This window comes from Lytechinus variegatus, chromosome 6 (assembly GCF_018143015.1).
Source record: "Lytechinus variegatus isolate NC3 chromosome 6, Lvar_3.0, whole genome shotgun sequence".
NCBI lineage: Eukaryota > Metazoa > Echinodermata > Echinoidea > Temnopleuroida > Toxopneustidae > Lytechinus > Lytechinus variegatus.
This window is the reverse complement of record NC_054745.1, coordinates 41,927,491-41,940,901: the sequence shown is the minus strand read 5'-3', so window position 1 is coordinate 41,940,901 and position 13,411 is coordinate 41,927,491. Positions and strand designations below refer to the sequence as shown.

At 34.6% G+C, this 13,411-nt stretch overlaps 1 protein-coding gene across 1 annotated transcript in view; it reads right to left on the bottom strand.

Moving 5' to 3' along the window:
- Positions 1-13,411, bottom strand: part of LOC121417845 (MAM and LDL-receptor class A domain-containing protein 1-like) — a 47,579-nt gene that overhangs the window by 9,754 nt on the left and 24,414 nt on the right. Inside the window, exons 21-32 of the mRNA XM_041611578.1 lie at positions 11,651-11,797; positions 10,945-11,042; positions 9,854-10,115; positions 9,129-9,284; positions 7,488-7,610; positions 6,378-6,496; positions 4,901-5,038; positions 3,998-4,187; positions 2,644-2,793; positions 2,104-2,204; positions 842-1,006; positions 167-287 (exon numbers count right to left, since the gene is read on the bottom strand). Coding sequence (XP_041467512.1) covers positions 167-287; positions 842-1,006; positions 2,104-2,204; positions 2,644-2,793; positions 3,998-4,187; positions 4,901-5,038; positions 6,378-6,496; positions 7,488-7,610; positions 9,129-9,284; positions 9,854-10,115; positions 10,945-11,042; positions 11,651-11,797 — 1,770 coding nt within the window. The remainder of the gene's footprint in view (positions 1-166; positions 288-841; positions 1,007-2,103; positions 2,205-2,643; positions 2,794-3,997; positions 4,188-4,900; positions 5,039-6,377; positions 6,497-7,487; positions 7,611-9,128; positions 9,285-9,853; positions 10,116-10,944; positions 11,043-11,650; positions 11,798-13,411) is intronic.

Below are 13,411 nucleotides of genomic sequence, written 5' to 3'. Positions count from 1 at the left end.
TGAGACCTTTGTAAGGTGTAATGCGCTATACAAAAGCTGTTCTATTATTATTATTATATCTGTAAAGCGTTTAAAAACGCCTTTCTAATGTATTAAGCGCTATATAAAAGCCGATTATTATCACTATTAGTGTGCATTCATATTGGCCATCTATCTTTGTTATTACCTGTAGGTGTGACGGAATCGGGTAATGTTTGATCAGGATCTTTGATACATCCAGGAGTCATTGTGATGTCATCAAGTGCTATTGCGTCATCAAGACCACCAGCGATCCCTTCGAAGTATACCTACATTGGACAATGAGATGACTTTCTTGTTTTTTTATATGAGAAGTTTTGATGCTTCAAGCATTCATGGCTATAGACATTCATGTGTATAAGAGATTAGGTTATATGAACAGTTTAAAACATAAAACTAGTAAAACAGATAGATGTAACTAATTGATGATGAACATCATGAACATAATGTTCTAATCAACAATAATCCAACAATTTTATATGAAGAGGAGGCGTGATAGCTCAGTCGGTAAAATGGGGTTTCAGATTCCAGTAACCCGGGTTTGATTCCCACTTGATGTGTTAGTGGCATTTGGAAAAGCACTTATCCTCATTACCAGGTCTCTCGGAGAGGACCTTACGCCATCGGTCCTGTTGTCGCTTGCTTATAAGCATTTATACTTTCTTAGCAATCAGGTAAAAAAATACCAAATCACAAAAAAATCTATAAAAAAGAAAAACCAAAATTGACTACTTTGGTAGAGGGGAGGGGGGGGGGGGAGGTGGTGGGGCTCAATAAATTGATTTCAAATTGTCTAGGGTGCAATAATATTAGAAAAACATACCTTGAATTTGTATCCAGTGTCCATTGGAACAATGTACTTGATCCACTCTTCACCCGTAGCTGTAGTCTTGGTCCAAGACCTTACTGGGTCATCATGGGTTGATACTTGGGTCAGAACACTCAGGCGATTTACATTGGCTCCATTCATAAATGCCCAGAAACGAAGCTAAAGAAGAAAGCAATAACGAACAAAGGTGTCATTTGTGGAGCCAGAGAGGAAATGTTACAACATATACATATCAATTTTTATCCTGAAAAATCATATGATTTTATCTACAACAGTGAATCAGCTCCATTCGTTTTGACATGATTATGAATCAAAAGACCATTATTCTCTATAAAACAATCTTATAATTGGTTTATCTGATATCAAATGTTAATACCTAACACGCTTTGTGAAAATGTTTCTTGAGGGTAATTGCTTTGAATATGTCCTGACCGGATCATAAGTTAATTCATGTTTTACTGAAACTAAAAACATTGTTTGTTATAACAGAATTAATTAATTCATCCATCCATCCATGCATCTATTCATTCATTGATTCATTCATTCATTCATTCATTCATCCATCCATCCATCCATCCATTCATTCATTGAATCATTCATTCATTCATTCATCCATCCATCCATCCATCCATCCATTCATTCATTCATATCTATACTGACAATATTTTGTATTAATTGATATCCATATATTTGTTTCATTCACGTCTTTGTTAATCAGCATTTATTGTTTGCCATTCTTATACAATGTTGCATGTTAGGGTGATATGCATTCGAGCAACAGAAATGTCCTTTGTTTTGACCACCCCTGACCATCAATCTGTTTTTGTCACGTTACTAAAAAAATGCATGTATGTTTGTTTCATGCATTTTATATATCTTATATTTCATATACATAACTATTAATGGACGATGATGATGGTGATGATGATCATGATGATATTGATGGTTATGGTGATGTCGATTAAGATCATGATGATGGTCACGATGATAGTGGTGGTGATGATGAAGATGATGGTGATGATGAAGCTGATGGTGATGATGATAATGATGATGATGGTGGTGTTGATGATGATGATGATCATAATGATGATAATGACGATGGTGGTGTTGATGAAGATCATGATGATGATGGTGTTGATGATGAATTTGGAGATGATGGTGATGATGATAATGAAGATGATCAATAAATAATAATGATAATAATATCTGTCCATACAATCTGTTAAATAATTTCATAAAATGACCTTGATACTGACCTGGCAATCTCCTGTATTTTGAGGTTTAGAGTATACCACACTATCCAACAAAGCCTTCTTATTCACGTCATTTTCCCCAGAATCCAGGAAGAAGTAATGACCTACAAGAAATGTTTTGATGTTAATACATATAATCTTTAACACTGCTCACGTCGTCACTTTGTCAAATAAACGCTCTCATATCACTTCCATCTTGAATTCAATGATTATCTTCAAGATTTTGTTGCTTGCTTTTCATAGTATTTACAATACAGTCTTTCATTCATCAATTAGCAATTACTACAGACCATGTAGGTCTTCGCGCTCAGTCACTTCTGGCTATACCTTGTCATTCCAAAAGTTTCAAGAACGGGGGGGGGGGGGGGGGATGCTTTGTAATTACTATTCATAGACATATAGTGAAGTTCTTAAATTGCGTATTTACCTATACAAAGGAGATTCCAGTTTTCACCCGAGGACTTATAAACGACCACTAGACATTTATAGTCAACATAAAATAGGAAGCGCCATGGCAAGGTCAGTTGTTGTCTTAACAATTACCTGTTGGATTGAAGTAGGTGTGGTCATAGTCAGGACCGCCCACTGCATCCCCTTGGAAACCATCAAGCCACACCCAATCCAAGTCATCTTCAGAATCTTGGCTCCAATCACATTCAGTGCCTGATTCAAAGTTACACATTCTGTATTCACCTGAAAGACACACACAAACATAGTGATGAATCTGAACATGTAAGTAAAGAACACAGCTAATATGAAAACATTGCTTAATAATAAATAGTTTTTTAGCAGAGAGATGTAGGCTTATGGAATTTTACAGATATGAGGACTACACTCAACTGCGATTCATCATGTTGGCGAGCGTGGTACAAGTTTATCATGTCTAAACGCTGGCAATCAATTGAAACATGAGAATGATAAATAATTTATAAGAAAAGGGAATTTATTTTTCCCCTATGTATAATTTTTTGGAGAGAAAAATGGTTATAAAATTCACATTTCACTCTAAATGTTTACTCTGAAAGGATAAGTCCCTGTAATAACTCAAATAGAAGTGTGATTAGGCACTAGATGGGCTCTTCATCATTTAGAGTGTACTCCATTTTATTATTAGAATTATGGGCGGGGGGTATTTTACAAATAATTAACTTTGATGAAATTTTACGCACAAGTTCATTAATTAAAAGTAGTGAGCATCCTGTTAGGTATGAGGTATGGATAGGAGTTGACCAATGCGGCGATGCCTTTTATACATCGGGAAACTGCGAAGTAGGTATACATGCAACTCTACGTCACACTTAAATCTTTTTGAAACATCCCCGGTGGTTGTTTCATAAAGCTGTTCGTAAGTTAAGAGGGACTCTAAGAATGACTAGTGATACTTTCGCGTAAGAAGGGTTCACCAGTCGGTCTTAACTTACGAACAGCTTTATGAAACCGCCCTCTGGAGGCATTAAAGAGGAATGCCAGTAGTTGCAGTAAACACTGATTTCATGAGAAAGTCTGTAAAACCAGGCTTAATTGTCAGAATATCATCGAGGATCTAGATCTGGTACAGTCGCATAAACTAAACTTTGTGAAATCTTGAAATCTACGCTGAAAAACGTTCACACTGAAGATCACCAACACAGATAGGCACACGTGGGACAGTGTATTAATATTGCTGGAATAAAGACCCGTCGGAAGTGAAAGAATTCGCGCTTATTTTGCTTATTTCTCAGCAATTACACAATTTCTCCCAGAATTCTTTGGCACATATTTTTTATTCATACAAACAGGCACTTGGGTGGTCATTATATTAGATTCTGTAAAAAGTCATTTTGAGATCGTTACCAAAACTGGAATTTATTTTTAAACTACCGTAAATACAAGAAATTAAGAAAGTGAGTGTACTTACTACATGTCTTCTCATCCGTTCGATCACCACAGTCATTTGTATAATCACATTCAGCTGAGTAGGGTACACATAGTTTATTATCACATTCAATCTCGCATGGAAAATAGGAATCTACCTTACAGTCAGTGAAAGAGATCTCATCCGCAACAATGATGTCCTCATCTGCTTGCGCGAAGGCAGCAAAGATAAGCTAGACAATGAAACATAGAATAATAACAGATACATGATCATTGACAGCAATGAGCTCTTCAAATCTTTCCTCAAAACGCATTTATTTCAGCATGTGTAAAGTAATTAGCTTGATCGGATGAGCATGCAGCTATGAATCTCTTAAACAAATATATGGCGCCATATATGTGCTGTGGATCATCATAACATGATAAATTCTTTTATAAAATGACAGATCTTGCCATTGCACATTGAAGCTAAGGAATTGTATACATGAAAATGAGCTGAAACACATGCAACATGGACAAAGCACATTTGAAAGCATGTATTATTTATTTTTTATTAAAATATCTTTATACAGGATAACAGGTTCAGATTATCAATAATTCGAATTTAGACACTCATCCAAACTCATACATTCTTGTTTTTCTTGTGCGCCACAACACACAATATTCCTTCATAAATGGCGCCATACAAGTGCTTATTATTATTATCGTTGTGATTATCATCATTTTTTATTATTTTCATATTTATAATATCACTTCTGCTGACTGGACATATTTTGATACTTGTATATATGAATAAGATTGTCTCTATCGATATTTGCATATTTACTGTAGATATATATGCACTGTATGTATCTTGTATATTGCTGTAGATATGATAGTACATGTAATGATAGATTATGGGTGTGATTAATATAATTTAGTCACCTCTTTTTATTTCAAACCATACCTGATAAGTGGTTTCGATTCGACCGTAATAAACATGTACATTGATCCACTGCTCGGTCTGATCATTGTGATAAACAATATACCCTGGTTGATCCAATTTCTTCATCTCTAAGTTGAACTCAACACTGTCATCGGATGGCTATTAATTGAGAGCAAAGAGACAAACTGAGAATGGGAAAATCATAAAAAAATTCATTTTCAAGAACTGATATCATTTTCTTGCTTCCCATGTTTGCTATTATTTTTTTGCATCTTGTGATATGACCATTTATTTTATGATCATATTGGTCATTCTGTTTTACAATGAAAAATTTGAAATGAAATTGATATAACAAAAAAATTAATCTAAAAATCTTGAGTTTTAATCTATTCCAAGTACATGCATTTTTTCAAAACCACAAATTATGCACATCCAGCCCCATATTTCAAAACTTTGGGGTGATGTGGGGAAAAGAATGATTGAACCTTCATGGGCAAACTAACTCCAGGAATAGATCTTTATGCTATACTGATAAAGCATTGAACCTTATTAATTGACATACTCGTAACGCCATCTTACGGGCTGAATTCCGTTTACACTTAACTATAAATCTCCCGGGGTATTTTGATTCTTGTCATTCCCGGGGGGGGGGGGCATTATGGCCCCCCTTAAGATCTCAGCCGCCGATCGCGCGAGCGACGCAAAAATTTGCACGCTGGTAGTGTGCGATGTAATCTACAAGGCTGTATGGTAAAATTTTCCAAAATAATGAGATTTTATTTTATATGAATTAATTATGCTAATTTATGCATAAATCATACTTTTTGCTCTAATTCACTAAATAAAGCTCCTAGAATGCTAATTTTTGGTAAAAATTTTCTTTGTAGCATTCTTAACAATCGTAATTCAAAAAAACTTTGGTTTGGAAATAAATTTCTTATGTATTTTATTGTTTTATGAATTTCTTATGTATTTCTTTGTTTTTTTACTTTTTGTTTTTTATTGTTTTTTCAATGGAAATTGCTCCAGACATAATTCTGATCATAAACAAGGCAAAAGTAATTAAGTTTAATCAGTAAAAGTAGAAATAATGATACATTTATGAATTTTTTGCTAAATACGCAATTTGCATTGGATTTGTACATGAAATCACGTTTATGAGCAATTTTGGGTCTGACATGCACTTGCATAATGTTGCGTAATGTCGTAACCGCGTACCCGGGCGTCACAACTTTGGTCTCAAAATTTGCGCGAGACTTGAATGTAAAAAGTCAGTGAGCTGCGAGGTGAAAAAATTTCGCGCAGCAGATATATCGCGAAAATTGTTGTGGGGGGGGCCATTATGGTTAAGCCTATATCCCATGAGGGATGGCTGTATGAGATTATGACGTCATATATAAGGTTTACAATATTCCTACACAACGAATGTTGCAGTACTGCAAAGTGTTGCTCTCCTCAACGTTCGTTGGTCTCAATAATGTAATGTGTCATTACCAACCTTGAAATAGTACCAGTAGTCAAACCGACAGTAGATAGATGTATCTGGTAGTGTGGGGCTCACGAATCGGGCAAACTCCTTGAACTGAGCATTACCGGGTACCACTCTCATGTAATATCCTTTATAACAATAATGCATATAGTTTGGTGGCATAATATAATAATATGAAATGTTTATCTACAGTTCTTGATATGAATGGTTCGTAACGTTTACGTTTAGCACAGCTTTCTTTCAAGCCTTATTAAACCTGCCAGTGAGGAACATTGAAGCATAGCAGTAAAGGACGACTATAATCTATGCTATGTAGAATGAAACCTTGTTGAAAGTTACATACTAAAATTTTACAGAATGAAATATAATTTACCTGATAGGGGAACTATTTTAGCAAAATCAGGCTCAAATGCCGAAAGCTAAATTTCCATCCCTACGAACCCCTTTTCCCGGCATACGAGTAGGGTTTCTTTAGGCAACGACTACACATCATCAATTCATAAACATGATTTGTAAAGCTATAATATAATTGGCATTGACTTGAGCATCTGACCACCATCATGGCGCAATAAGATTATCATTGCGCTTACAATGACAAGGTCGATGGTTCCAGTCCAAATATATGCTAGAACCTGAAATGAAAAACATCCTACTTTTTGGATAAAAATTGAGGTGAAACTTTGAACAGGATATCCATCCATCCATTCCTTGTTTTTATTTGGCAATAAGTCATGATTGACTATTTTTGCCACACACTGTATGTAAAGTAAAAAAGTATTTATTCATTTTCTAGTCATTACAAGTCAAAGTGTTGTAGCCTAATTTAATAAATTCAAACGGATTGTCTGTGGTACAAAAATATAAAATAGACAGAAAGTTCAGGAAAAGAAATCACCTCCCGAAACTGGTTGCAAATTTCGTTTCATTTTTTTTGGGGGATGAACGAGAACAAATGAAAATTCCTATTTTATTGTTCAAAACGTACTTGAAATGCTTTTGCACTTTACAAGATTGCGGGGCTAAAGCCAGGGTCATAATATCCAAGACCTTCGGAAACACATAGGGACGTCATATGGCAACGTAATATGCGCAAGTTAAAAAAAGTAAGTGTGTACCTACCACTGTCAGCCTGTGTACTAAGCCCTGGTATGGTTCCGATACTTCCAGCTTCTTGCCCCCATACATACGTTCCAAAGCTTTCATCACGCCATCCACAAAGATTAGTATCGAAATCACATGGTCCTGTATACAGTGAGATTGGAGAGAGGCGTAACAAAAATTGGTTAGTGCGGATCTTCCAATTTATACGGAAGTTCACCCTGACAAAAAGTTTATTGTAAAAATAGCAGAAAAAATAATAAAAAGTATTGCCGAAGGTTTGAGAAAAATTCATCAAATAATTTAAAAGTTATTAGAATTTCAATTATTTGTGACGTCATATGCGAGCAGCATTCCTACATAGCAAATGGTAAAAAAATCAATAAAATGTCATTTTCTCAGAAAATTGAAAATGGTTTTCACTGTACCTTTTGTATATTAATAGACAGATCATTTCACACCCTATCATGAATAGAAAACAAAATTAAATCATCAGGAACCATACAAAACTTGAAATTCATGCATTTTATATTACATAACACATGGACAGCTGCTCGTTTATGACGCCACAAATCCCAAATTTTGAACTCTAACAACTCTCTTACTCTTTAACGGATTTTCCTTAAACCTTTACCAATATTTCTTACTATTTTTTCTGCTATATTTACAACAAAGTTTTCTTCAGGGTGAACTTCCCCTTTAAGTCCAGTTTGAATTCGGGAAAGACCATTGGGTTGGGTAAAAAAGATTACAAGAAGTCCATGTAATGCAGGTATCAAGTAACCTACTTTACAATGAAGATCAATTCCGATCTGGCTCAGATTTACTGTGTCAATCTGGGAAGGTCTTCTTCGATAATAATTTGTGTTTGATCGTGAAATCCTTTCTGGTTTAGTTGTATTTGAAATCAACCCTTTTTTTCACCACTGTACATGGACTTCACATTCATACATCAGTGGTATTCAGCTTATTAGTTCGGAAGTTGCAACACATCCTGATGTTCAATAAGTAAATCTGTATGGAATACCATTTTTCTGAAGAAATCACTAAAGACATTTGGCAAGTTTAAATGAGACAGGATCTTTTAGTTTTGGGATGTCCCAAATTAATCCAACGAGATGGAAATACTCTTTGTTAAAATCATTGAGAAAAGAAACTCTTGTTTTATATAATTGATGTCTATTTGCTACGTTTCCTGTGCTCATGACAGCTAAGGCAAATATTTTAATTATTCCCAGCGAATTCTGAATGGAATGAGCAGCGAGAATACTGAAAATTGAACCTCTGGCTCAAGAGGGAAGTTTAGCAATTGGCCTCTATATTTATTTTTCTACTACTACTACTACTACTACTACTACTTCTACTACTACTACTACTACTTCTACTACTACTACTACTACTACTACTACTACTACTTCTACTACTACCACCACTACTACTACTACTACCACTACTGCCACTACTAATACTACTGTTAATATTACTACTCATATCACTACTATACTACTACTACTACTTCTACTTCTAATCATCATACTCCTACTACTACTATTAGGCCTTATATTACTACTTCTACTAATGTAACTCATACTACCATCACACTTCTACCATCTAGGTTATCAAATTTATTGATGATAATCACTGTCCAAAGTCCGATCTTACCACACATAGCCTCATCGGAGTTATCTGGACAGTCTTGTTGATAATCACAGTATCTGTTAGCATCGATACATGTCAGATCAGAGCACTGCCATTTACCAGCCCCACAAGGACCAATGGTGGTTACAGCTGGGGTAGTGGTGCCTGAAGGGAGTCCTCCTGTTAATAGTGATATACAAAACGAATCATCATTATACAATTCTTTGATTCACAACAATTAACTGTTATATTGTTTTTTCAAAAAAAGTGTTTATTTATAATTTATCCACAAAGCACATAAACACAAAATGCATGTTACACATAACAATAACATGCATTGATAAAAATAATTCAATATTCTAAATAAGCTCGGAGTTTCTTTATCATAATTTGCTCCCCAAAAGGTGATAATTAACATTCTAGTGTTTTTCAAAGTAAAATGTTACATACAAATGTAGTGGTTCGCTATAACCAAAGGAAAATACGTGTGTTTCTATTGAACCAACCCATGAATGAATAAATTGTATGGTTCTACTTATTACTGTCCGTTCTATTTCCTTATGTTTATTCAGAAACAGATGATCATCAACCGTCCCTTGATATAGAGAAATAAGAAAAAAATAATTTTTACTCTTTATGAATTAACTGTTGAAGCAAACATCTTGCATGTTTTTTCTTTGCTTTCTCATTATCAAATTTTGAAATAAACCATTGAAAGGTTCCTTTGTGAAGCATAAGGGTGTGCCTACCAGATGACTTCACACACTCCGGTGTAAAGGACGTATCATCGATGCCAATATCGCCATATGGTCCGTCTCCTCGTATGGCCTCTATTACGACCTGGAAGTTGGTTGACCCGGAAACAGTTAGGTCTACATCTGCGAGCTCCCAATAGTCGTTTGAATGGCCAGTCTTGGTGAAGAGAGTGGTCATGTAACCTCCTATTGATGTCTTCATGAATATATTCAGTGTGCCCATGTTAGATCCAAACATATGGTACCACAATCGGAACTACAAGCAAAAGCAAAAAGAGAGAGAGAGAGGGTGAACTTTTTTTCTGGCCCCTTACTGGAAAGATCAGTGTACCACAGTTTGTTGAAATCATGTTCAGTGAGAAACATAATGTACTAACACCTTCACGCTGTCACATTGTCGACACGCTGTGAAAAGTCACACTGTCGAGGTGTCCACAGTGTGAAAATATATTCACACTATGAATCTGTACACACGTTTAACAAATCATGTGACACTGTGTCCTTTTTTTGTTGAGCAGAATTACCAAGAAACGAATGACAACAAAGTTACTGCTCTGGGAAATAAAGGTACCTCTTTTAATCCTGGTTCAACAAAGATATCATTAATACTGAAGATATTTGTTCCTTTGCATCATAGGTGCTCAAAATACACCATTTTTGGAAGTATGAGACATTTACATTATAATGTACAATTGCTTTTTTTTATTTCTTCTAGTACAATAATATATGAACCCCTAAAATGAACGTTATGACTCAAATTCATGCATGCCTGAGGGGAATCCATTAAAATGGCTTTTATCATGGCGGAACATATATGATGACATGAGTTATTTCATTTTATTTCATTTACTGTTTCTGCAACACTTTTCATAAACACATTCACAAAGAAAATACAATATCTAATATACGTATAAAAGACAAGCAGAACGTCGAACAAATTTGCATTTTCTATTAATACATATCGATTTTTAGAAGGGGCAGGGGCTGCCACTATAAGCTAAGCCTGACTGCATGGCAACCCCAAAAAATAATAATAATTATTATTATTTCAATGTACTACGAAGGGGGAATGAGATACCACTTACCCTGCAGTCCCCATTAGATTGGTGAACAAGACTGACCATCCTCGCTCTATCACCCTCTGTATACCCCTTTGTGCTGGCATCCATAACCATGTAATGACCTATGGCACAAGATTATTGCAAACCCATTATCATATGGGGATGGTTATATAAAAGCACCTGCATAACACCCTATATTACATATGATATTCACTGATCATGAATATTTAACTTCACTTTTTAGAAAGGACTAGGGAATGTCAAGATGATTTCATTGTTAAAGCATCCTCGCTCTATCGCCTTTATTGTAAACATTCGTGCTTGCTTGCATTCACGAACATTATGACAAATTGCATGCATTACAAGCCACCTAAAAGCATCAATGATTCACAAGGAAAGATTATCTGTATATAGCTAAAAAAGCAATGTGGTATCAAAAAATAAAAAAAAATAGAAAATTAACGTATTCAAAAGAGTTAATCGTCTTCTTCTTATTGTCAGAATTTAAAATTTAAAGAGAAAACAATTTATTTTATTGCACCGCTTTTGTGTTCTTTCGCGGACTGCATAGAGGTTTTATTGAGATTGCACATGGTGCAAATCTCATACTTGAAAAAAAAAACAAACTTCAAAATTGTTTCACCGTATTTCTTGAAGCTCTCTGTGAATATCTTCTGCAATGAAGTGAAGTATGTTCATTCTGACTAAAGCAAGGTGAAAGTATGCTTACCTATAGTCTGCGTTGTGTGGTCTCTGTAGGGCCCTGTCCTAAAGTTATCATCTGAGGGACCTTTGATTCTCATGAAGTCTATTTCATCTGTATTATCTTGACTCCAGTCACACGTATCATCCTCAAAGTCACAATTGTTGTAATCCTCTGAAAATATTGATGACAATTTTAATAGTGATAATGGTGATGATGATAGTATTATCCATACTAAGCCTAGTAATAATAATAATAATAATAATCATCATAACAATGGATTTGGCGCATCCAATGAATACTACTACTACTACTACTACTAATACTACTACTACTATACTACTACAACTACTAATACTAATACTACTACTACTACTACTACTATACTACTACTACTACTACTACTACTACTACTACTACTACTACTACTACTACTTCTACTTCTACTTCTACTACTACTGATGCTGCTGCTACTACTACTACTGCTGCTGCTGCTGCTGCTGCTGCTACTACTACTACTACTAATAATAATAATCAAAACGCATCTTTAGTTATTGTAAATGTACCTCCAAAAGGGCATGCCACTCTTCAAATTCATTACTGGATTATATTAATGCACTTGTCAGAGAACGGTTGTGGTGTGAAGTATCTGTTTTATTTCACATATTTATCCATTTAAAAAAAATTGATTCCATCGGCTGCATGATCAAAAGAAAAAATCTCTTATTTATGTTTCGTTTCCAGAAAGCACGCTCCCAAGCAAGGAATGGACTGAACAATTTCGGAATACAATGCTTATCAGTAGCTTATAATATCCAATTAATGAATATGTAAAATAATTCCTTGACATAAAAAAATAGATACGTTACCGAGAGAGGGCGTTTGATTTAATGGTAAATCCTAACGGCCCTCAAAGTATCGCATGTAATATTCATTCTTTTTTTATAGATACTTTATCTGTAAACACATCCTTACACGGAGGATATATTAAGTACTGTCTGATTCAATGGTGATTTAATTTGTTCATATCTAAGAAAGATAGTAGAAATACATGTAAATGATATTGGAATAGGGCGATTAAAAATTGAGAACGTAACACAAATCCAAGAGAAAAAGCATGTTTCCAATTTCTTATACATTTAAGTATTTCAGTATTTTACTTTTAATGCTAAATTTTGAAAATGAAACTACATATAGGAATATGATATAACAAAAATAAACCCAGTGATTGTGTTTTTTAGAGGGGTAGGGGCGGGAGAAGATGTAATTATCAATAATTTTGATTATATTTTAAAGTTGCACTAATATATTTTTTTCACCGAGTACATATAATAATATTTGACTTATTGAATTTTCAACAAGTTCACATCTAATGTAGATATGAAACTGAAATGGTGTTGATGTTACAATTAAACATGTAATACATTGCATTTTTTAGGGATGTCGTTTCTACTATCCCTATCGGAAGGATATACAGTAGTAGTAATGTATATATATCATATCGATGTGTTCATATCTTCATAAGATATAGCACGTGAACTGATGATATAGGCAATTAAAAAATAATAATCATCATATTTGTACGTCCAACCCCCATTTTTCTCAAGATTTACTACACTTCATCAATTGACCAAGTCATGGTCATTTGAGAGCATTACAGACTGTCAAAAATAACCAGAAATCAGAGAGAACAATTCATGAAGGTCCCACATATAGGGGGTCGGACGTAAATATCCTATGGAATTGCCCTATGCATGTACTTGACTTAGAACATGCCTATTTGCGTTA